The sequence below is a fragment of the Podarcis cretensis genome (assembly GCF_951804945.1).
Source record: "Podarcis cretensis genome assembly, chromosome: 10".
Lineage (NCBI taxonomy): Eukaryota > Metazoa > Chordata > Lepidosauria > Squamata > Lacertidae > Podarcis > Podarcis cretensis.
Window position 1 is genome coordinate 71299476 of NC_137179.1, and position 23607 is coordinate 71323082.

The 23607-nt window shown below is 40.6% G+C and overlaps 1 protein-coding gene across 1 annotated transcript in view; it reads left to right on the plus strand.

Annotated features, from left to right (window-relative positions):
* Positions 1-21607, plus strand: part of ORC5 (origin recognition complex subunit 5) — a 65356-nt gene extending 43749 nt beyond the window's left edge. The window contains exons 13-14 of the mRNA XM_079993677.1: positions 16913-17025; positions 21073-21607. Of these exons, the coding sequence (XP_079849803.1) occupies positions 16913-17025; positions 21073-21118 (159 nt within the window). The 3' untranslated portion in view covers positions 21119-21607. The remainder of the gene's footprint in view (positions 1-16912; positions 17026-21072) is intronic.
* Positions 21608-23607: the final 2000 nt, after the last annotated feature.

A 23607-nucleotide genomic window follows, 5' to 3' on the forward strand; every position in this document is an offset into this window, starting at 1 on the left:
AGAGACACACAGAAATTTCAGAATTATGTTTGTTTGGAGAAAAGGTGTGTTGTGATTGTGAAATTTGTTTTTGTTTTGACCCGCTTACATATGGAGAGACGCTAAGCAAGATGAGATGCTTACAGTGTTTTAGAAAGGGCTGCTTGTTACTGGAAAGAACAGTGTCTTTCCACAATAGCAAAAGTAAATATCTTTGATAGTCATAAATATTCAAAACTAGATTACTTGAACATGCTTCAAAGATCAAGTAACTGGAAGACATAATAAACAGTACTAAATAAATGGCCCAGGAAATGACCCTTTTGAGACAACAGGGGTCAGTGTCTTCTGTGATGTCGTGACTAGAGCCTGAGTCAGAAACTAAACTCTAAATGCAATGTTTATGCAACTCTAGAATCAGTTTTTTAGCTGCTGACCCTTTCTCTTTTGTGGTTTTGCACTCATTTCATGGAATTGTGATTTTATGTATTGTAAGTATCTTTGTACTAGAGGTTTGGAATATAAGTGCTCTAAATAAACAAAGAAACAAATAAATATTTGACTGTATCTGTTTACATAAAAGGCAGGCTTTAGCTTGTGTGATAAAGGGCCTGTATTTCAGTTTGAGATAAAAAATGTAGGTTTAGCCTTTTCTTGAATTTATATCTGTTGTAACATAATTATAAATAAAAAGAGGCATATGTTAAACAGTTCTCAATTCAAATTTTAAACATCTGATTTATTAAAATGATCTTTAACCACTGCTGAAATTGCTGTACTTGCACAGAAGTGCTCACTTTCAAGACATATGAGGAAGAACTGACGTCTGTCAACCTTGATGGTTATTGTTGGGAACCTGAGAGATGTGTTCCTTCCCCCACTGACTTCAATTTTGCTAGTGTGAGGAAGGGAATTCAATAGTGAGAGGGAAATGTGCAGAAAGTGTGTGCTGTGCTGAAAGCTACCATTTATAGAAAAATCTTAAAAGCAAAGATAGTAAGGTTTTAACTTTATTGTTGTTGGTAGCATTGTAAACAGAATGGGATTCAATGTATGTGTACAGCTAACCTCTTGTTTGTGTGATTGTTTGTTTTACAACAACCTAGGCTTTTTTGTGGGGCTTGCTTTGATAGTCTTGGAAGCTTCATCTTTATGTGTTTTGTAGTATAAAAGGTAAAGGTAAAGGGACCCCTGACCATTAGGTCCAGTCGTGTCTGACTCTGGGGTTGCGGCGCTCATCTCACTTTATTGGCCGAGGGAGCTGGCGTACAGCTTCCGGGTCATGTGGCCAGCATGACTAAGCCGCTTCTGGCAAACCAGAGCAGCGCACGGAAATGCTGTTTACCTTCCCGCTGGAGTGGTACCTATTTATCTACTTGCCCTTTGACGTGCTTTCGAACTGCTAGGTTGGCAGGAGCAGGGACCGAGCAACGGGAGCTCACCCCGTCGCGGGGATTCAAACCGCCGACCTTCTGATCGGCAAGCCCTAGGCTCTGTGGTTTAACCCACAGCGCCACCCGCGTTCAGTATATATTAGTTCCAGGGATCGTAGCTCAGTGGCATGCATAAGTTCTTCGATTCAATCGCTGGCATCTCCAGTTAAAAGGATCAGATAGCACTTGGTGGGAGAAATCTCTGCCTGAAATTCTGGAGAATTGGTGCCAATCAAAGCAGACAGTACTGGGTTACATGGACAAATAGTTTGACCTGATATAAGGCAGCTTCCTATATCCTCCATATATTCAGTACCACATTTCTAGTAAATGACATGATCCAACAGTCCAAGGTGAATCAACTTGTCCGATAATTGGAGGGTACCTAATATCTCTTCCTCATAACAAATGACAGATATTGAGACAGGTGCTCCTTCACAGATCTCAAGTGACAATGCTGCTACTAGAGGTACGCTCCCAACCTGCATATCTTCATTCTTAATGGGAACTAACTACCCACGATCTGAATCTCTTAAATAGATATTCTCCAAACATATTTATCATTCTCCAAACATATTTATAAATGCATTGAATTAACACCATAGGTGTTCTTTTCCTGTTTCTTCAGAAACAAATGAGATATGCAAAAATTTGCTATATAAATATAGCAGTTTTCTGCTTGGTTTTTAAAAATAGTATAATTGTTAATATAATAAAAAGGAAAAATACTAGAAGTTTCAGGAAAAAACTCATTGCTTTTTGGAGTGTCTCTTTAAAACTCAGAAGTGTCCAAATTAAACAAATTCTTGTTTTTCTGCATGTCTTGTGCACAAACAAAGCATTTACAGGTGTCTGAAGAATGACTGCCAGGGAATGTGTCCCATATAGCATTCAAGATTTAAATGTGAATTGGTTGCTGCTCTGCAACACAGTCTTTTCAGATGTGCCCACATGTTGACTATTTTATAGTCAGCAAGTATATAAGTAGATATAAGCACAGCTGGATTCCAGGCCTATAATAAACTGCTAGACTGAAGTTTCAGTGAATATTCATATGTATTTCTACTTTATTGTTCCATACTTTATATTCTTTGCATGAATTTTGCCTTAGTTACATGGTGGGGAAAATAACCACATTACTACATCCGGAAGTGCAAATTAAAATAGCATCAAGCAACCTTGTGATTGAGCAGGGGGGAGGGAGAAAGCTTTGCAATAAGTGTTTCAGGGCTATATTCCTGAAAGACATACTTTACTAAGGCCACGCTGCTTTTTTTACGATTTCTGTTCTGCTAGCCATTATGAACCATTTCACATGTTCTGCAGAAGTGCTCAGGAAAGAACATGAACAAAATACTTATCTCATTTAATTCCCCCCCCCCCGTGCATGTGGGGATTTGAGTCATAATTGGAATGTCAGTGCAGTGGAGAGAGTGGACGACTGCAGCTTCGGTGTTGGAGAGTTACAGCACCTGTTGTAGTTGAGAGACCAATACGGGAGAGACATGTTTTCTTACGGCTAGGACAGATAAAGGTCTCCTGTTATGCTCATGCAGGTATACCATGAAGTTTGTTCTTTCTGCACTCCTCCCAGCGGTCATTCCTCCTCTGGTAACTGACTCGTGTGAGTGAAAAGCTACATAGAAATTGAATGAATGAATGACTGCCTCCAGACACGATGGTCATCTGCAAGGGATTTCCACGTGGCGGGATTAATGTCACACTTGCAGACATCTTTGTAAGGCACGGTTGGTCTGGAAATAAGGGGTAAAGTCACAAACTCAGTTTGTATGAAGATCAAGTCAATTGAGAAATACAGGAAATGGATGCCTACGGTAGAATTTTAGGAGAGATTTATTGATTTATTGATATTTAAGATGGAGAAATGCAAAGGTGTAATGTATGCTAGACTTGATGAGCATTCGTAAAGTATTCTTTTTGAAGGGGAATGTGTTCTAAACAGATGGAATCCCAACAAACGAAGTAACACCTGAAGAATAGCAACTGTTGAAATGAAGTGCTGGTTGAGTTTCGCGCCTCTATGTGATAGTAATAACCTGCTTTTGCAAAAAAAAAAAATGGAATGGTGGACAACTGATAGCAAGTAGATTGCTTTTCAACAGGCTTTCATTTGAGAGGCTATTCTCAATTGTCTTCCAATTATGTGCTGTGTTTGTGTATTTAAGGAGATGAGGAGGTTAAACTGCTATTAATATTTCATGGCTAATTAGTACAAGCGGGACCAAGAGCTTTACATCACGGAAGGTGGTTATTACTTTAGAAGTGGTTGCTATTAATGTGAACCCCCTGCAGAATACATGTGCACCTTAAGAAATGTCTGGTTCCTATACCCCTTGCTCGTGCTGATTGTAACAAGGTTGGCTCACCAAGTCCGTTTTTTCCAGTTATAAGGAAAAACACTACATGCAGGTATCACTTCCCTAGGGTTTAGGATGGCACAGACTTCATTAAAATACATAGGCTCAGGCCTATGGCCATTTGGCCTTGACAGAACTTGCATCTTCCAGCATCTTCTTGGTTATCCGACTCCTGTCATAGTCTGAACTTCATTTTGGTGAATCTACTTTACACAATATCTTTCTGCTGCTTTCTGATAAAAAAATAATTATTTAATGAGAATTATGCCCAAACATATCTCTTTGCACCCAGGAGACTCCCTTGAAAAGGAATTTCATGCCCAGATTGGCAAGTGAAACACTAAATCTTAGTTTGGAGTCCCAACCAAGTTCCAGGCCTTAAAGCATTTGTTTACTCTTGCCTTGTGTGTGTTTCAGGGCCAAACAATTTTGTGGTGGTTGCTGATGAACATTAGTCCTTGCCAGTGGCATAGCGTGGGGGGTGCAGGGGGGGCCATCCGCACCGGGCGCAACATCGGGGGGGGCGCGCTCGCACTCGCAGCTCTCTGCCCCTACCTGGCTCACTCTCTCTCTCTCACTGCTGTGCGAATCCGATCCGAGCCACCGGGTCGCCGCCCACTGTGGAGGGGGGTGTGTGTGTGCCAGGCGTGCGGGTTAGGGGGCGCAAATTACTTGCCTTGCCCCGGGTGCTGACAACCCACGCTATGCCACTGGTCCTTGCCAGCATATTTAAAACACACTGCACGTTTGGCTGGAGTATTTTTCTTCCTATGCATGGGAGTAAAATGAAGAGGTAAAAAGTTTTTGTTCATTTTGAACGCCCTCCCATCAGATGTCAAGGAAATAGGCAACTATCCTATTTTTAAAAGACATCTGAAGGCAGCCCTGTTTAGGGAAGTTTTTAATATTTAATGCTGTATTGTTTTTAATACTCGATTGAGATTCGCCCAGAGTGGCTGGGGAAACTCAGCCAGATGGGTGGGGTATAAATATATTATTATTATTATTATTATTATTATTATTATTATTATTATTATGCATTATTATGCATTATAAAGTACATTAAGCATGAAGGGTAAGCAGTGCTAGGAGATGGAGTAGACCAGACACAGTAGGGGTATAGGTTCCCACACACTAGGGAAGTACACACAGTAATCCTTGCCTTGGAGCTCTTTGTGGATAAAGCCAGGTAGCTTTAGGAGACTAATGCACCAAGAACTACTGCTACATGCTACCTACACACATTTCAGTGAGAGTTGTCCAGAATTGGACCTTAATTCTCATAATATGATAACTATATTATTCTCATAATGTGATAACCTATGATAACTCGTGTCAAAATATTAGGTGCCTACAGGACTCCTGATGTTTTGGATGCAACATGCTAATTATCTGGAATTCAGTTTAATTATGTGTCTCTGGCTTCTACACCTCTGCCTATCTCCATAGAAACGTGCACTTTAACAAGTCTTGTACAAGTTTTGTAATGGTTTGATATAATGCTTCTTCTAGGATTTGGGAGGTCTTAACGAATGCCATAGGCAAATGAACTTTGGTGGGTGCCTCCTTTAAAAAAAACAACTCTAGGAAAAATGTTTTCTCCTTCAGTTTCTCTTCTATTTTCCATGCATGTAAACAGCATCTTTTAAAATATGATTTTACTTAAGATCATTGCCATTTTGCAGTCTGACCTGCAGTTGACCAACCCAAGCAAACTTTGGCTAAGCTGCACGTCAACCAGCAATTTAATTCTCCAGTTGTCTGTCTGAATCACATTGGTTCTTAATTTCTTCCTCTTTGTTTCTTTTTTGGATAGTCATACATACATAACTAACTTATGTGCACATAATCTAATGTATATGTACACATAATCAGTGTATGCTGATCAATAGGAAAATATTAGGGATGCTGTATGATCAAAAACATTTTTCCTATTTTTAATTTGTTTTGGAAATATTGAGAGAGGAAACAGCACATGGTAGTTCTTTCTATGTTGAAGTGTCACATTTTAAACAAAGCTCCCACACGTTGTGTGTGTGTCTTCCTGTGATACAGCATTTTAAAAATCTGTATTTCAAAACACATAAGCAGCCAGCTCTTGTTGGTGTGTGGGTGGTATTGGGTAATTAGGCCTTGTTAATATCTTGCTTCCCTGTGCCAGATTGGATCAATACCCTTTCAACATTTAATTATCATACATTTAAAATAGACAGCTATTAACACATGCTTCTAACACCATTTAGAAAATGAAAGCTGTATACGCTAAGCTTATTTTTGCACAAATGTAATTTTGTTTAGAAGTGTGCTGATGAAGACCTAATATTGAGAAGCATATCCAGTTTTCTATAGTCTTCTAATGATGTCAATATGTCCGTGCTTTAAAGAATGTATGTGGTATAATTACTAGGGGATGCATCATTGCATTCAGTTAGAGGCTAGGTGAAAATTCTAAAATAAACCATGGCCTGAAATTGAACTAAAAGCACTCCGCTCCACTTAAGAGTAAAACTCTAAAGTTTAAACATGTATAGCTATTCATGATGGCATGTTACATTTAATATTTGAATCAAAGAGGGATATGTAGCTTTTCTCGTCCTTCCATATTGGAAGCTAAACATGCCAAAATGTGTCACCCTAGTGTCCAGAAGCCATTTCAAATCCAACGGCCATTTCCACAACAGTGGTTGCTTTTTCCAGCCTCCATAAATAGTGGAATCCCAATACTACCTTGATATATGTAAAGGTAAAGGGACCCCTGACCATTAGGTCCAGTCGTGGCCGACTCTAGGGTTGCGGCGCTCATCTTGCTTTATTGGCCGAGGGAGCTGGCGTACAGCTTCCAGGTCGTGTGGCCAGCATGACCAAGCCGCTTCTGGCAAACCAGAGCAGCGCACGGAAACGCCGTTTACCTTCCCGCCGGAGCGGTACCTATTTATCTACTTGCCCTTTGACGTGCTTTCGAACTGCTAGGTTGGCAGGAGCAGGAACTGAGCAATGGGAGCTCACCCCGTCACGGGGATTCGAACCTCCGACCTTCTGATCGGCAAGTCCTAGGCTCTGTGGTTTAACCCACAGCGCCACCTGCATCCCTGTCTCATTAAAGCTGATAATGATAATGTTATCATGCTGTCATGCATTCTCATTCACAACTGCGTAGTGACAGGTACGTAGGCTTGCATGTGTAAGCTGCCTGTCATTGGTGAATGACAGGTGGATTGGGGAGCCTATATAGCCCCTCAGATGTTGGGCTTCTAACTTCCATCAGCCTCATCTCACGGTCAAGGATGATGGGAGGTTTAGTCTAAGCAACATCTGCAGGGCCACGGTTTCCCACACCTGCACTAAGGTATCTAGACATCAAGTTCTGTAGCGTTAAAGACATTGGCACAGAAAAAATGTATACCGTCCCAATAACTGGATTTTAGAAACAGTTAAGCATTAACATTACTAAAGCTAAGAGATGTGGATCAGTAATCTGGATGTGAGACCACTGGGAACCCTACATAAGAGCAGAATATGAATAAAATAAATATTAAACAACAAATCTTAAAGAAATATATAAGCCTCATATGAATCAGTGAGAATATATAAGCAGGTGCAGAATATGAATCTGGATGAGTTAATGTTAACTATCTGAAAATGTTATGAAAATTGGGCTTTCCTCTCAATTTTCAGTGTCTGAAGATATAATGTGGAAAGGAAAGGTTTCATTAATAAGTGAAAAAGGAGATGATATTTATGATTTTAAAAATGACAAAGTTTAGTACTGTTTCTATAATAGTGATACTTTAGAGAGAGAGAAAACGAAGAATAGTAGTAGGGGATACTGGAAGACAATTGATAACTTTACAAATTAGTAATTCATAAAAATCAGGCAAAACACTAGTGGAGGTTTGATTAAACTTTAACAGATTGTGTCATTCTGACTTCTTTGACCCTGAACCGGTAAATGAAGTATTCTTTGTACATTGTGGGTGAAGTATGACCTCTGTTGGTCTCATAAAAAGCAGCCATTTTCATTTGAAGCCTATTTTATACTGAGAACTCAGCGTGGTTTCAGTCCAGTTCTTAAGCCCACCTCTTGGCTAGTAATGGGATGAATATTGTTTACCACACTTTTTAATGAATAATACAATTACTGGAAAGTGTGTCCCCCCCCCCCCGCTGTTTTGTATGCCTATGTGAGAATAACAAATTACCTGAAACAATCTTGGATTCCCAAGTTCTTTCTCTGTATGGTGTTTGAAGCTTCAGATAGGTTTTTGTTTTGTTTTTTGTCATGACTTGCCCTTTGACAGTGTGTTGTCAGAGGACTAGAGTAGGGCATATTACTGTTGGATTTTCAGAGCATCTTATATCGCTGTTATGGCCAAATTATTTCTAGAGTCATAGTTGACAGATTGATGGCACGTACACAACTTTTTTATTCTATTTAATATCAAGTAGCTAAGCCTGAGTTTCAAGGTCTGGGTAGAGCAGCGGTTCTCAACCTGTGGGTCCCCAGATGTTGTTGGACTACAACTTCCATCATCCCTGAGCTCTGGCCTTGCTAGCTAGGAGTGATGGGAGTTGTAGTTCAACAACATCTGGGACCCACAGGTTGAGAAAGGCTGGGGTAGAGGTACTTTCCTGTACTCTGGGGATGGTGCTGTGTATTAAATGACATACTTTCTTTCCTCCCCTCTTGCCTCCTCGCATGCACCTCTAAGCAGAGAGGAATCTACATTGCGTTGAGATGTTTCCTTCGTTTGCAGTTATTTGTTCCACAGCTGCCACGTGGCTTAGATGCCCTCAACTTTGGAAATGGGGAGGTACCTGCAAGGGAGAGGAGTTTACTCCTTTCCAGTACCCACACACCCTCTGTGACACATCTTGCACTTGACAGAATATTTTGCAGTCCTCATTAAAGTTGTGTGTGTTATCAGATTTATCAGTGCAATTCTACATATGTCTGCTCAGAAGGAAGCATTTTCAACAGAGCTTATTCTCAGATAGAATATAGGTATAGCAGGCATGTCAAACTCCCAAGATACTGTGATCTACTCAGGGTATGAAAAGATCAGCTGTGATCTACCCATTATCATTGCCAGGAGTTGTTGAGCGATCTACCAGAGGTGTAGGATTGCAGCCTTGTGTTTAAGTATTCAGGGGTTTGAATTACTAAGAACTCAAGATTCCAAGTAAACTTTAAGTGTTGTTTTACTGACAGATCTTAGCCTTTTATATAAGGTATTTTCTTACCTGTTCCATATTTCTTAATCTGTAGGATGCCTCACCAGTGATTGTGAGAAAAAACTATATATTTTTAAAACATCTTTTTGTTTTTAGTGAAACAGTCAGTATCACCCCTGCCCCAGCATTTGCTGCTCACTACATAAGTGGATTTTTATGCCAACATAATTTGTGCAAGCATCATTGAATTTAATTCCAAGAGGCTAGTTCTGCACATTCTGTCTGAAATGTGTTTTCAAAATAACATCTGGTTTTCAAAGTGCTTTTTGCTACATATTAGTGGTTTTAACATCTGTATGAACTTAAGTACCAGCAGCAGTGGGTTTTGTACAATTGCAGCCAAAAGACTAATTTTGCACTGCTTTTTAAAGAGTAATAAAAGCTGAACATAGATGACACTGCAAACAGTTGAGAGTTTTAAGATAGTGTAGAATGACTGAAAACCCTGAAGACGTGATATTCACTGTAGAGTATGTTTCAGTATGTCTTGGGGGCACAGAATCATGTTGTAATTAGGTGTAAAAAGATGTTTTTAACCTTTGAAATTAGACAAGTGCATAATATGACCAAGATACACCTAAGAAATTTTAAAACTTCAGGTTGAATCAACTCTTATTTCATGCTGGTACCATATTGTTCCCAATGGTGTTCAGTCTATGTCTTCCCCTGTGACATATGCTTTCATTCACTTCCTTTCATCAAACGGAGTTACGTGCTCTTTAGGCAATTGAAGTACAGTACATCTGATTTGCTTCTGCTTTCTGCCTGTTTCATGTCTGTTCTGGGGTTTGTGGGCTGCTCCATAAGAGATCTTGTGACAGTGATTTGCCTTAAATTGTTGGTCTTCAACTGGTGGGTCTCAGTCTGATCCAAAGTGTTGTGGCCTGATCCACGGTGGGTTGCAACAGGAGCCCTACCACTGTGCACATATATGGTAAATGATTAAGAAATGAGTCCCCAAATGTATGTTTGGGTTAAAAGTGAGTTCTGGGTCTGAAAACGTTGGAGATATCTGCCTTAAATGACCACACAACTTTTCTGTTGTTTGTATTTTATTATAGAATATCAGACAGTTGCTCTGTGCTTGTAACTCTATACCTTATTTATAGGTCTCCGAATGCCATTCTTCACTTAAGTTATGTATAGCTCTCCTGTCAGTCAGCCAGCTCCCTCTTCTCTTTTATCTTTTTGAAAAAAGCAATAATCTGTGATGTATTTATTTGTTTTCCCAGGATTCAAATGTGGCAGATAAAGGAATGATATATTAAAGAACTAAAACTATGTGTGAACACAAGAGAATGTAAAATCTAGAGCATAGGAGTTTTGTGATATCAACCATGGTTCATGTCCATACTTTTGTTGTATCAGTATTTAACGGTGGCTGTATGCAGATTTCATGCCAAGCCATGGTTTAGAGCTGCTTGCCTCGATTTGTTTTTCCATCTGTTCAGCACCTAGCTTCACAACCCCACTCCTGTCTCTTGAGAATGAGCAAGTCTTCTCTCTATAGTACCATCTTTCGTAACAGACCAACAGCAGTAACTGTGGTTTGTGCTTTGAGATATAACAGCAAACTACAGCCAGCACAAATAATTGTTTGATTTTCTTCTCTGGAAGCCCCTTGCAAAGTTTATGTGATGACTTAGGTCTGGTTTGGACAGTTTTTGCCCATTCTCAGTCTTCGTGCTGCTCCTTCTGTCCTCCCTTCATACACAGTAATAAGCCAACAAATCTTCCATTAATCATAGTTTCTAGTTAGGTCAAAACTAGGAAACCATGGTTACTAGATGTGAACAAGCCAGGAGCTTAAACTACATTCCCTGTATTTTAATCAATGCATACCCAAGTTTGTTTATCTGTATTTGTTTGTTAGATATGAAACCAGGCCTTTTCAGCTGTTCACTTTTTTATGCTCGCCAAGTAATGTTGGATTTTCATGCTGGCAATGAACACGAAGCACTTCTGCCTATAATTTTTCTTCCACAGTGGTTATTTGACTGGATTACATTTCCAATTGAAAACTCAACAGCCATTTACTGTGCAAGCCAGTGCCTCTTCTTTCATTAGTAGTCCCAACACTATTTTCTTTCCCTCCTTAAGGCATGTTTCTCATACTTGCATTTCATGAATAAGAAATTTCTATATATTAAGTATATAATATTCTAGTTATTTGCTGCTTTATTTTAAACATATATATATCTAAGGTTATACCATTTTAAAGCTATTTTCAAGTCTGTCCTTGTAGATAGATGTGTGTTATGGTATACAGTGACAATGAAATACTGTGAGTATAGTATATGACACAAAGGAAAAACAGCTCTGTAACAATTGAGACTTTGGGAGTTTATTTCCCCTACCAAGGGGCACAGTTAGTTTGACATTGCATTTATCATTTTCCTAATGTAGTGCAATGTTTTTTCTCTGAGCCAAGTCATTTCCTCTTGAATTTTGAGATAGATTTTCCCCAGAGATTAGTTCCCCAATCTTCAGATGGGATTCCGATCTGTCCAACTTTGGGTGCAAGAAGCAGAGCTGAAGGAACATGGCAGCTGATAATACCGCATACTAATTTTATGCAGTATTTTCGCTACTGAGGGCATGTTCAATTGCTCATTCCAGGACTATATCCATAGTGAGTTTGGGTTTGAACCTCAGCCTCACGTTTCTCCTTTTTCTTACCCTTCTCCCTTATTGTGAGTAGAATGTCACAGGTGAAGCTTGAGATTTTGTGTTGATTTGACAGCACATGATTACTTAATGCACTATAAATATCATTTAAAAAAAAATAAAAAATGATTACTTAATGCACCCTGAGCAGAATCCTTTGGGTAAGCTTGGACTATGATAAATCTTCAGCATGGTAAACAGATATGGCATTAATTGGGATGTGTTACTTTTTTCCTACCTTTCACAGAAGTTCCATCCATTACAGCAAATGATAAAGAAACCGACCAGTTTTGCTCAGAAGGGGAAAGACTGATTTGCTTCATTAACATGGTGGGTGGGTGGTGTATGTGTGTTTGTGTGTGAGTAGGGGGGGAGAGGGAGAGGGAGAACGAACAGGGCATGAGATACTTTTCATGTATGAATTACCTTGAGTTTTTATTACTCCAGAATTGTGTGAATCAAACCAGGTGACTAGGGCTGCAGTTTACTCAGATAAGTAACCTTGTCTGTAAGCGATGGCCAAAGTCTTTGTATCTACTCTACCATGTTCTGCTTAAAACGTTAATCAGAAATTCCATATCCAGGTTTGACACCATTTCAGATTTATAGCCATAAGATTTAGGGAGCAATTTTACAATACTGACCTTCTGTTCCATTTTACTGCATTTGGAGAAAAGAAGAGGAAATTTGTCACAGTCCCCCCCCCCCCCATTGTTGTTAACAGAGTGGCTGGCACATTTGTAATGCAACAGCAAGGTCATTTTTGAATCTGCATTCTCCATAATATTTAGATGGGTCCAACTCCAAGTCATCTAAGCTGGTGTGTTTGCTAGGAGCTTTTATGAGCCTCATGCCATTCCTGCTGTGGAATATGACCTATTTTCATCGGTAGTCGCAGAGTGTAAGAGGCCAGCTGCAAGCATACCCTGCAAAAATGATTAGCCAATAATGGTGCACTGGGGTGTAAAAGAGCAGTTGTAATAACAGATTACTCCATTATGCTTCATCGTTGACTGAATAAGGGCCTGAGTGAATGAAGTGTAATTTTCCTCTTTAACTTTAGGGGTTCAAAATACCTTTTTTTAATAGAAAAAGTAACCCTATGAAATTTAGGAGGCATACAAGAAAATTTCTGTAGTAAAAGTAATTTCTGAAAAGCAGTCTGGGCCCATTTCTGTCTGTTTTCCTTTTCTAAAGTGCTAGGCATACATCATTAGTTGTGTTCTGTGGACAATTGTTTTGTAAACTTGCAGAGATTTGTTGCTGTAAATAAGCAAAATAATTTAAAATGTGAATATCCAGACTTGTAAGATTATATATAGCAAAAACCAGCAGAGTACAACACATTCCTACATTAGTAAAAGCATCTTAACAGTTTAACTGGTGAACACTATAATGCACACATACAATCACTTTGTGGAAACATCACTAAAAGGTTGAGGTGACCTTGTACCACCTGTGTGGTAATACTGCTATTCCCAAGCCCTATAGAATAAGCCTAGAGGAAATTACATATATTTATATCCTGTTGACATTAGTGTTATTCAAATTAGCTGTCGCTAACTTGTCCCATTTAAATGCAGCTAACTTTTCTTGGAATGGATAAGTCACAATTTTATTTTAGGTTGCTGCTTCTCATACTAATCTGATCTTTGTGGTGGCCTTCCCCTCCCCATCTTAAAACGTTCACCTAGGTCAGTTGTCAGACTTCGTTGAGCATGATCCTCTATATGTAAATAATATGTTAATGGATAATCTATAGCACTTTAATTAAATTTGTCTTTGTAACAATGCAATCTGCACACATTGAGAGAAAACTATTTTTCAGAAATGGCAGTTAATATGATATTTGTGCAAGATGAACTGGAGTCAAGAACCATCAATGGGTTATTTTGAAGGAATTTTCTCTGATATTTGTGGATGTGAATCTAAAACGGGGAATAAGCCATAGTTTCCCCCATAGCACGTTATCCAATTCACTTTGAAGATCCATCTCCCCAACAGATTTCAGAGGAACAGGGTGGGGACTGAAGGTCTACCAGCAAAGAGTGCATAAAAGAGACAAGTCCTCTGCACATTACGGATCTTACCAAACCGTCAAGTGAACTCAGATTCCTGGTGCCCACCTCCTTCACCTTAGACATACTTTTAAAGAGTGTAGCTGCAAAACATTTAACCACTTTAGGAACATATCTTATAAAGTAGGCATCAGGGCACTGTTCTGATTTAGCTTCCGTTTATTGCCTCCAAACCATTTTTTTAAAAAAAGTTCTATAAAGTTCTGTTACAACCCACCCTGTGTCATGGACTGGCTGGATGACAAGGAGTGGTGGGAACTACCAGCCAGGGAAGTACCACCTGGGGAAACCCCAGAGGAGGAAGGCTCAGAGCCGGAGGTTGGGGGTGGGACGCTGTGGAAAGGTCAGGGGAGAGGAATGGGAAGATGTGCCGGATGCTGAAGGGGCAACAGGGTTTAGTGAGCAGGAAGAGCCTTCGACAGGGAGCAGTTCAGAGGATGAAGCAGAGGATGGGGGTCAAAAGACTGCTGAAGAATCCAGGGAATCTCCCTCTCCTGCTGTAACAAGCTCCTTCCCTTCCTGGTCTCCAAGAAGGTGCAGGTTAATGAGGAGAGTGGAACAGAGGTCAGAGGTGGGCAGACACAGTTTGAGAAACATCCAGGTGAAGAGGAGTCTTAGAAAAGTTGGAAGACCTTCAGTCCTGGCAACTGCTCCATAGGGGCTAAGACCCACTGGGAAGTGTTGCTGAGTTGTATGCCGTTTCCTTGAATAAAAAATTTCACTGACAATGGAGTTCTACTTCTTTGTGCTGACCTGTGTCTCATTCCAGCCCTGACGCCCTGGGGCCTTAGGGAGAAGGCAAGCAATAAGTTGTAATAATAATAATGCACTGTGTACATTACTCAGGCTGTGTCAGAAAGTATACAATACTAGTATCATATCTAGATGGATCATTGAGGCCAGCCTGTACAGCTTGTGACCTACAAGCACAGCAGTCACATTGTGTGACCGGCCTGGGGTCAAGAAACCACTTCTGTTTGCTGGCGGTTGGCTGCTGCCTTGGTCATAACTAGGTGGTGAATCACGTGCTTACATGTAGAAGACGGAAGGGTCAGTCCCTGGCATCCCCACTTGAAAGGGTCCAGCCGGCCCTGTATGGCTGTATAACTTAAAATTTCTGTGTTTTTTAGTGCATTTGTGGATTTGTGTGTGGCTTAATTTATCTCCTTAAAAGAAACCTCTTCTTTGATCCTGAATAATTTTCCATTAGCTGAATGAATGACTGGTTTAAAATGACAATTTTCAAACATAATTTTAGGAATACATAATAGGGGTTCTTCTCAAACTAAGCGAAAGGGACCCTGACTATATTTGAATACTTGGCATTATTGAAATTTCTCATTTTTGCAGTGTAGATTACATTTTGAGGGAACACAAAAAAATGGTAAGAAGATACTGCCAAAAGAAGGAAAATAATGTAAAGAAATTGGCAACCTTTTATCGAACGTGGAAAAGCAAATTTCTCACTTAACTGTAAAAAATAAAACAAGTTGTACTTTAACATGTCTAAATGTGCTTCATTTCTGTTTTCTACAAAAGAAATACGCTCAAAACAAAACAAAAGATAGGAGACATAGGGTGCTTGCACCTGAAAACAAAACTTATAGCTGCTATACTGTAGCTGTAAGTTCCTAAACAGAATTTTCTGATATCTTACTAAATTATTACACTTACCAAGTCATTTCTCCATGCCAGCTAATAGGACAAATAGTTTTGATTGGACATGATACCTCTGTCTTGGTGTGACTTTGCGTACATCAGGCTTCCTCAACCTCAGCCCTCCAGATATTTTGAGACGACATTTCTCATCATCCCTGACCACTGGTCCTGCTAGCTAGGGATCATGGGAGTTGTAGGCCAAAAACATCTGGAGGGCCGAGGTTGAGGAAGCCTGGCCTACATCTTATAACTAGGGGAACATGTAATAACGGGCTGTGGGAGAGGCAGCTTGGAGTACAGTGCTGTTTTGTGCCGCAATGGCACTCTTGCCAACAAAATCCTCCTTGTGGCATCCAAGCCATAGGATGCCCACAATGCTAGAACAACTAGGACTCTAGAATTTTAACTCCTTAGGGTTTTGTTCAATTCTGTGTTTTATTGTTTCAGTTAATTGAGTTTTACATTTGCTGAGCATCTTTGCATGGACAGGCGGAGTCCCCAGATCCCACGCGGTCCCCCCGTCATGTGGAATAACGACTCTAGACAACGTGCTATGGGATTAAATTGGCCACAACTTTATTAAATTTCAAATGTGGGTAGACCTTGGCTCAGGCATTGGGCGTTCTCCCTCCCCAGTCCCCAGCCGGGGACCTAGGGAGCATCAGGGTTATCCAGTGTGTTTGTGGGGGATGGGCCGGCTCTGGAGAACATACGTTCAAGCAGAGATAGCCGCCCCCGTTACGCCGACGCCGCAGGGGAGAGCAATGACGACCTTTCGGCGTACGGCCAAAGCCTCCCTTCAAAAACCCCTTTAACGGGGAACCCTGGTATCACCGCCGCAAAGAGGAAGATGGACTAAAGGATTCCGCCCAAGGCCTGATACCGCCAAAGTTGTGACGTTTTGCTACGGGAAAGGCGAAACCTGCCAATGCAGGGAAATTCCTTTCCGGCCCTTTAACAGCAACCTTAACGTAGCAGCGCCCGCATACCTGTGAAGAAAAGTTAACCTGCAAAACCTGTGAAGAAAAGTTAACCTGCAAAATAAGACATTAACTGAGGGTGGGTAGGGTGGGAGAAGCTCTGGAGCCAAGTGAGGATTCCCAGGTAAGATCCTCCCTCTATTGTGTGGGCAGGTAATCCCTCCCCTACCTGGCCTGGTCTCCTTGGCAACGCTTCCCCCCAGGTGGGATTGGACAACTGACTGAGGTAGGCGGAGACCTCCAGGTATCCCACCTGAGGGAAGGCAAAGCCAAGCCTATGCTGCTGGAGCCGCTCCAGATCTAGGGGCTGCACGCGTCCACGCAAAGGGCGCCCCCCGTTTTAAGTGGGGAGCGGTCATTGTCTCTCCAGTCTTAAAACTTGGTTTAGACCTGAGCAGGTGCTTTACTGTGTAAAACCAGCTAGCCAGTTGGAAAGGTATGTTGTTTATGCTGCCTTGATTAACGTAAAGCCAATTAATGTTTCTCCCCCCATTTTCTTTTTCTAGATCACTTCCCTTGTGACGCTACAGCTCCTCTCATTAGTAGGCCACGATGACCAGCTCAATGGACCAAGATACAAATGCAGTGTTTCTCTAGATTTTATCAGATCCATTTCGAGGTAAGCTGCATTCATGGCCTTCTTATGCTACTTGAACAAATTCTCAAAATGGAAATATATATATATATATATATATTTCCCAGCCATTCACAGGAAAGTGCATCTTAGGATGGCTGAGAGTGAATAAAAACCGGCTGCAAAATAAGTAAATGAAAGTGATTGTAAATTTTGCAGTAAAGTGAAGTGCAAACGTGCACCATTTGGGTGACCTACCAAGCAAAATACAGCTCAGTAGCTGTGCCTGACATGTGCTTGGCAAAACAACAAGCAGGCCAAAGGTGTATTCCCCTCCTTAGCTCCATGACATGGCTGCCGGAATACATTTAGCTTAGTGGGTCACACCCGCCATAGGCCAGTGACCTTGTATTGCTGTAGGACTGCAACACCCACCATTCTGGCTGGGGCTGGGGGAAGTTTCGAGTCCCAACAATATTTGGAGGGCCCCAGGTTCCTCATCCTTGCTCTGGAGGATCTATTCATGATTTATATTGAGTTTGCTCATTTGTTTGCATTTACACAGAGCACTGCGGTTGTAACTGATAGTTTCTGTCCGGGGTGATAACCTGGAGCCCAACAATTTCTAGAGGTCACAATATCTAGTTAGCCACCTTGCTTTATGGAATTTCATAAAATAAAGAGGCCGGGCTGTGTCTAAAGGACATGGTAGTGTAAATTAGGTAAGGGGAATGACAGACAGAGGAAGTGAGCAGGAGAAGTAAAGGAATGAAAGTCAGCCAATGAAGTTTACATTTCTTAGGCTTCATTTCACTTACAGATACCAACTAAGGGGTTGCTAAAGAGTCTCTGCAAGCAAATGAAGCAGCTTTTCAAGAGAGATGGGTATCAAAAGGATCCCCGCCACAACCCTTGTTTGAGACAAACCACAGCCCATATTCATACAACACATAGTTTGAGCTGTGCGAGCACGAAAGTGGCAGGAGATAGGCGTTCGTGAAATGATTTAGGACAAACTGGCTTACCATGATCAAATGAGGGCGGAGGTTTTGCAGTGATGGCAATTATCCTTTACTTTTATTTATAAACTTAGCTTTCATTTGGAGTGAATACCTCTTTCCTCTGTGTCTGCTAATATTGTTCATGCTGTACAAAGCTTAGGAAATGTTTAGGCAGAATGTTGTTTTCCTAGCCCTTTGCTTATTTGTTGCCTGCCACAAATGATTAGCCCTTCCGCTTCATTCAAAATTAGCTTAGCTAAGAATGAGAAATTGTACATAGAAAAATCACCCGATTTATATTAGTTTAGGGTTCACCATTGGAAACCCTTTAAATGTAGACTTGACTTTGAAGAAAATAAAAGAGCAAGATTTGCATAATGTTCAATCAGAATGCTAGAATATCTACTTTCCAATATGTTTTTATTACTTCGAGAATTCATTTTTTAAAATAAAAATCCCAAAGGATTTCAGAAACAATGTTTAAATGTCTTATCCCAAATTTAAATTACCCACAAATTGTATTTATACTGCATCTCTTGGGTACTTCAAGAGGTACTTCATTAAGTAGGGATATCCTTGGATTGTCCTTAGTCTATGGTTGGATTTTGTTTCCTGTTTTGGAAGCAAGAGATTAAAATCATTTTGAATCACATCTTGTAAATATGTAACAGTGGTTTTCTTTTTGCAATAGCAAAGCAGAGTGAAGTAGAAAGGCCGTCCTGTTTGGACTGAGGGAAAGGTAGTGGATGGGTAGAAAGGGTTAAAAAAAGGAGCAATGATCTGTTTATGGGAAATCATCTTACTAGTTAAGTTTCTGTATCATTGACTGTTTTCTCTTTCTCTTAGCAATGGTCAAGGATGATGGTCTAACCACATTGGAGGGCCATAGGTTTCTCCACTGTGCCATAGAGGCTTTCTATTATTTTACCTCCTAACATACCCTTCATTCTGCTGTACCAGTTCCTTGGAACAGAAGGGCTCCTCCAGTAGCTTATACTTTTCACTTTCTGCGGAGGGGTCAGTCCTGATTAGGTGCAGCTGTACTCTCCACTGATGTAAATTGGAAAGTGTACAACTGCTTTGTAGTAGATTCTTTAAGGCTATGTCCTGATTCAAAACTGTGACTACATGGAGAGTTGTGTTTCTTTCATTTTTTTAATGATCTTCTGGATTCTTAATCTTCAAAAATGAGTTGCTTTTGACTTGGTGGCGAAGTTCAGTGGGGAGTTGCTTCTCTTATACAGTTAGGTTTCTCCTACACTAGTGCAAGTGGCTAGCATATGAAATATCAGTTAATTGGACAAAACATCTTACGGAGTCATTATTGGTGCTAGTTAGACCAAATGATTGATTGTGGTGTTTGTGTAGCAAGCTTAACCTTTTATAGTTTTAAGCCTCTGTAATGAAGGTCTAACATGTTAACCATGAGATGGCATTTATCTTTAAAATGTATAATGTGCTAATTAAGTGCATACCTTTTAAGTATTGTAATAGGCTAGATAATATTTGACACTTCCATGTGCTCTGTATCATACTTCCTTAGAGATAAAGGCATGGATTTGAAAATTGTGTATGAGCTAGACCCAACTCCCTTGGCAAATAAGAGATCCAATTAGTCTTTAGAATTCCAATTTCAGTTACTTTATGCAAAACGCATTATTTCTAAAATTGTTTCATTTTTGTCATACCTTGTAATTTTTCTCATTTTTATATAAAAGGAAACCTCAGTGCAGGAATGTTAATACAATACATCAGAATGTATTTGGAAAGGAGGAAAAATGAATTCTGTGTTTTACTCCCTTGATGTATAATTCTTTATTCTAACAAAGCACAAAAATACATTCAAATCTTCTGTCCTATTGAGTATTCTTGGATTGTTCAAGTTTAGTTAAAAAGCATGGGTCAACTACTGTCAAGAAAGAAAGAATGCAGACTGCAAATTAGTACAGATGAAGGAGTTATGCCATACATAATGCTGAAACAGGTGGTTTGGACGAATAACAGAATGTTCAATAGCAGACAAGATTGCCGCTTTGCATTTCCAAACAGTGTGCCATGTTTACTAGAGTTGGTTTTTAATTTTTTTTAAAAAGCCTCTCTTTTATTCTTGAGCTAAATTTGTTTTACAGCTTCAGTGCTGAGAATGAGCAACTTTAAATGTTTGATAGTCTTTGAAAGCTGTGTAACAAGACAACTCAGGTGCATTCATTCATTCATCTGGGCCAATGGTGTAGCAGCTGTGAACCACCGAAACAACATATAGTCAAACCTTGCTTGTCAAATGTAATGTGTTCTAGGAGCCCATTCAGCTTCCCAAACATTTGACAACCAAGGTGCGGCTTCCGATTGGTTGCAAGAGCTTCATGCGCTCAAGCAGAAGCCTCATCAGACGTTCGGCTTTCGAAAAACATTTAAAAACTGGAGCATTTTGACTGTATATGATCTGGATGCATCACGTAGAGGCTCAGATGCACAGAACCCTAATTTGTGCATTCTTTCCCCCTTCCCCCTTCCTCTCTCCCTCCACCCTCAAAGCATACAATCAAGATTTGGCACATAGAAGCCTACATGTGGAGCATCTCCATCACAAGATGTATTGACTATAGGGTGGAGAGTTGTTGGATGATGATGATGATGATGATGATGACCACAGATAATAATAAAGATCATCAAAAAAACAGAAAATACAATAAAAGCAAGTAAACATTAATAGAGTTAAAACTATGCACATAAAATCTGTTTAAACATAGAAGTGGTTACAATAAAAGCAGCACGGCAGCAGCTGTTCATTAAAAGCAGTCAGTTCCCAAAAAAATATTGAAACAAGAAGGTCCTCACCTGCCGGTGGAATGACGGCAAGCAACCAGTTCCTCCACTGTAGAAAAAAGCAATGCTTGAAGGAAAGTCTGTGAGCCTCGACCTCAGTGTTCCAACCTTTAATCTTTTAGAACTAGGCCTTGTTACATTCAGAATTCAAACTTTGCAATCTTACTACCATGGAGGTCTCAGTTCAAAGGTGCACCAGGTGACTTGGCCCTTCGCAAAGAGGAGTAGAGATTTAAGTAAACTGACATACTATGTTGTTTTACAGGACTGTGAACTTTGACATCATAAAGTACTTGTATGACTTCCTGTGAAGACCATCTGGACACTGGGATGACAACTAAGGCAATTGGTGTTCCTCTATCTACTTTAGCCATCCAGCGAGAGGAGACTTTGGGCTCTATTGGATTTGTCCAAAACAGGTGCTGGCTCAGCATGGGATCTGATGAAAACACTAGTTGGTCTGGATGGATCTGAGCTGAGGACTATTTACCCAAGACCCTGGAGTATTTGGAAAGAACGTGTTAATTATAAACAGCAGGGACCAAGCACAATCTGTTCTGCTCTTAATGATGTTATCTTAACGCTGAAATTGCCTGAAACCCATTTTACTAAGGAGTGTATTTTGTGCTATGATGAAGGTCTCCCCCTGTGCTTTGAACATGGCAGCAGCCTTGTTTGTATGCCCAGTCCTTTCACTTCCTCTCCATGGGAACCCTTTGCATTTGTCTGCCAAAACAGCTCGGTCCTAAGGCCACCTTTTAAGAAATTGGAATAGAAAATACAATAAACTTAAAAACCAAGCTGCTTATCTTTCATTCCTAGATCCTGTCTAGTTATTTGTAGATTCGCTATTAGAACAGATTTGTAAATACCATCTATTTTTTCACTAACCACCCAGTTCTTACTGTTGCTTGTTGCAATTACATTCGGACAAGAGTGCACTTTGGCAAATTGCTCCCTTCTCTAAAGATACACTGTCATGTATTGGAAAGAATAATAAGCTTATCTAGCCTGGAGAAGAGAGGTAGGAACTCTGGGGCAGCTTCCAGAGTTTTGCTGCACAGGGATCTTCTCTCTGTGGTAAACACATACATCATGAGAAGGAAAACATGTCACAACTACCATTATTCAAATTGTGGGGGGTTCTATAGCTTTTGACACAGTGGTGGCTATCTGTTGGGTCTGGTGGAGTGAAGGGCAGGGCAGCTACTAGCAGGTGGAGCTAGGAGTAGGTGGGACCAGAGCTTACAACAGGCAGAGTTAGGGGCAGGGAGAAGCAGACAGCAATCCTAAGGAGTGAGAAGAGGAAGGAAAAAAGAGCTGGGAAGATGCAGAAATAAGAGGGATTATGGAGTGGAGAGCAATTTTTCTACACTGCAGGAATGGAAATACTCTTCTCCTAGCACAGAAACCAAACAATATTGCCATGGTTCCCTTCCCCTGCTTTAAAACAAAGCAACACAACCCACCTTCACTTTCCCACCATTTTTCTATGGACAGTTGCATGAGTAAAGCTGTTGTTTTCTTTCTAGGAGGAGAGGGAATTAAAGGGGTGGGACCAAGCCACAGCAATGAAGGCTCCAAGCATGGAGAAAGGTGGAGAATGGGTGGTTATAACATGGGAGACAGAGTGGACTAAAGTGCTCAAGGTAAAGGAGGAAGGGCTTAGGGCTGCTGGCGGGGGGGAGGGTGGACCACTGTTGGTGGCTCATTGTCAGTTTTGAACCAGTCACTCCTGATTTGAAGCTTGAAGTGGCTTCTGCCAAATGCCTTTTCTGCTAGTTGTCAGTTGAGGGGCAGCAAGAATGCCTTGCCAGCTCTGTTTTTTTTGTTTTGACACTGGAGTGAAAAGTCTATTTCTCTTTAGAGCTGGATATTTTTTATGCCTCTTTCAAACTTATTTTAGTCTTAAAATCTTTATCTAGGGAACACTCTGTCTGGGAAAGCAGCAGGAAAGCCCTGCCTTCTGGTTTTTTTGTGGCACAATATAGACTATAGAAGTGTGGAGTTTGGGGGCAAATGGCTCAGTTGGATGGAGATGTTGTGTCTGACTTCGTTGAGAGGAGAATGTGACTTTGGAGACTATCCTTTGTGCCCAATATTTACTTAAGAAGGTCAGGGGCGTAAGGAAATGTCATTTAAAAGGCACTGTCCGCTCATAAAACACACCGAATCCTGAAGTAATTTCAATGGTGCTAGAAGCAGGTACAAAAGTCTTCTTAATTGGTCATCTTGAGAAATCTTCTAAAGCTACCAAGACCAATGTCTTGTGTTTGGCTCAGTTCCCTTGAGATCTATTGTCAGTGACACCAGCATCCACAAAGACCCACAAGGCAGCTCAGTGCCTCCAGTTCCATTGTTTAAGCAGAATAGCAAATACACACAGAGAACCAGTGCTGAGGATCCCTGCACCTCCCATACAGCTGAAAAGAAATCCATGGACTTGCCAATTATTCTAGAAGTGAGTCTCCTGGTCTTAGAGAAATTTCAAGAAGCCATAGTGATGCCCCAAGCTCCATATTACTTGAGTAGATTGAGGAAAGGGTTGCTTCAATCACAGAAGGCGAGCTGTACACACCTCTGTCTCCCAAACTAGCAGGAGGGATGAGTTTGCCTTGCCTGCATTGATGATTCCATGTGAAAAAGTTTTGCCAGAGTAAAGACTGGATTCATTCCACTCTGGTAGAATCTAGAATAAGTTCTGCAATCAATAGGCAGGCAAAGATTGTCATAGGCAATAAATATCACTTTATGGGCTCTGTGGGCACCAGCGCAGCCAAGGATTTATACCACTAAGCCC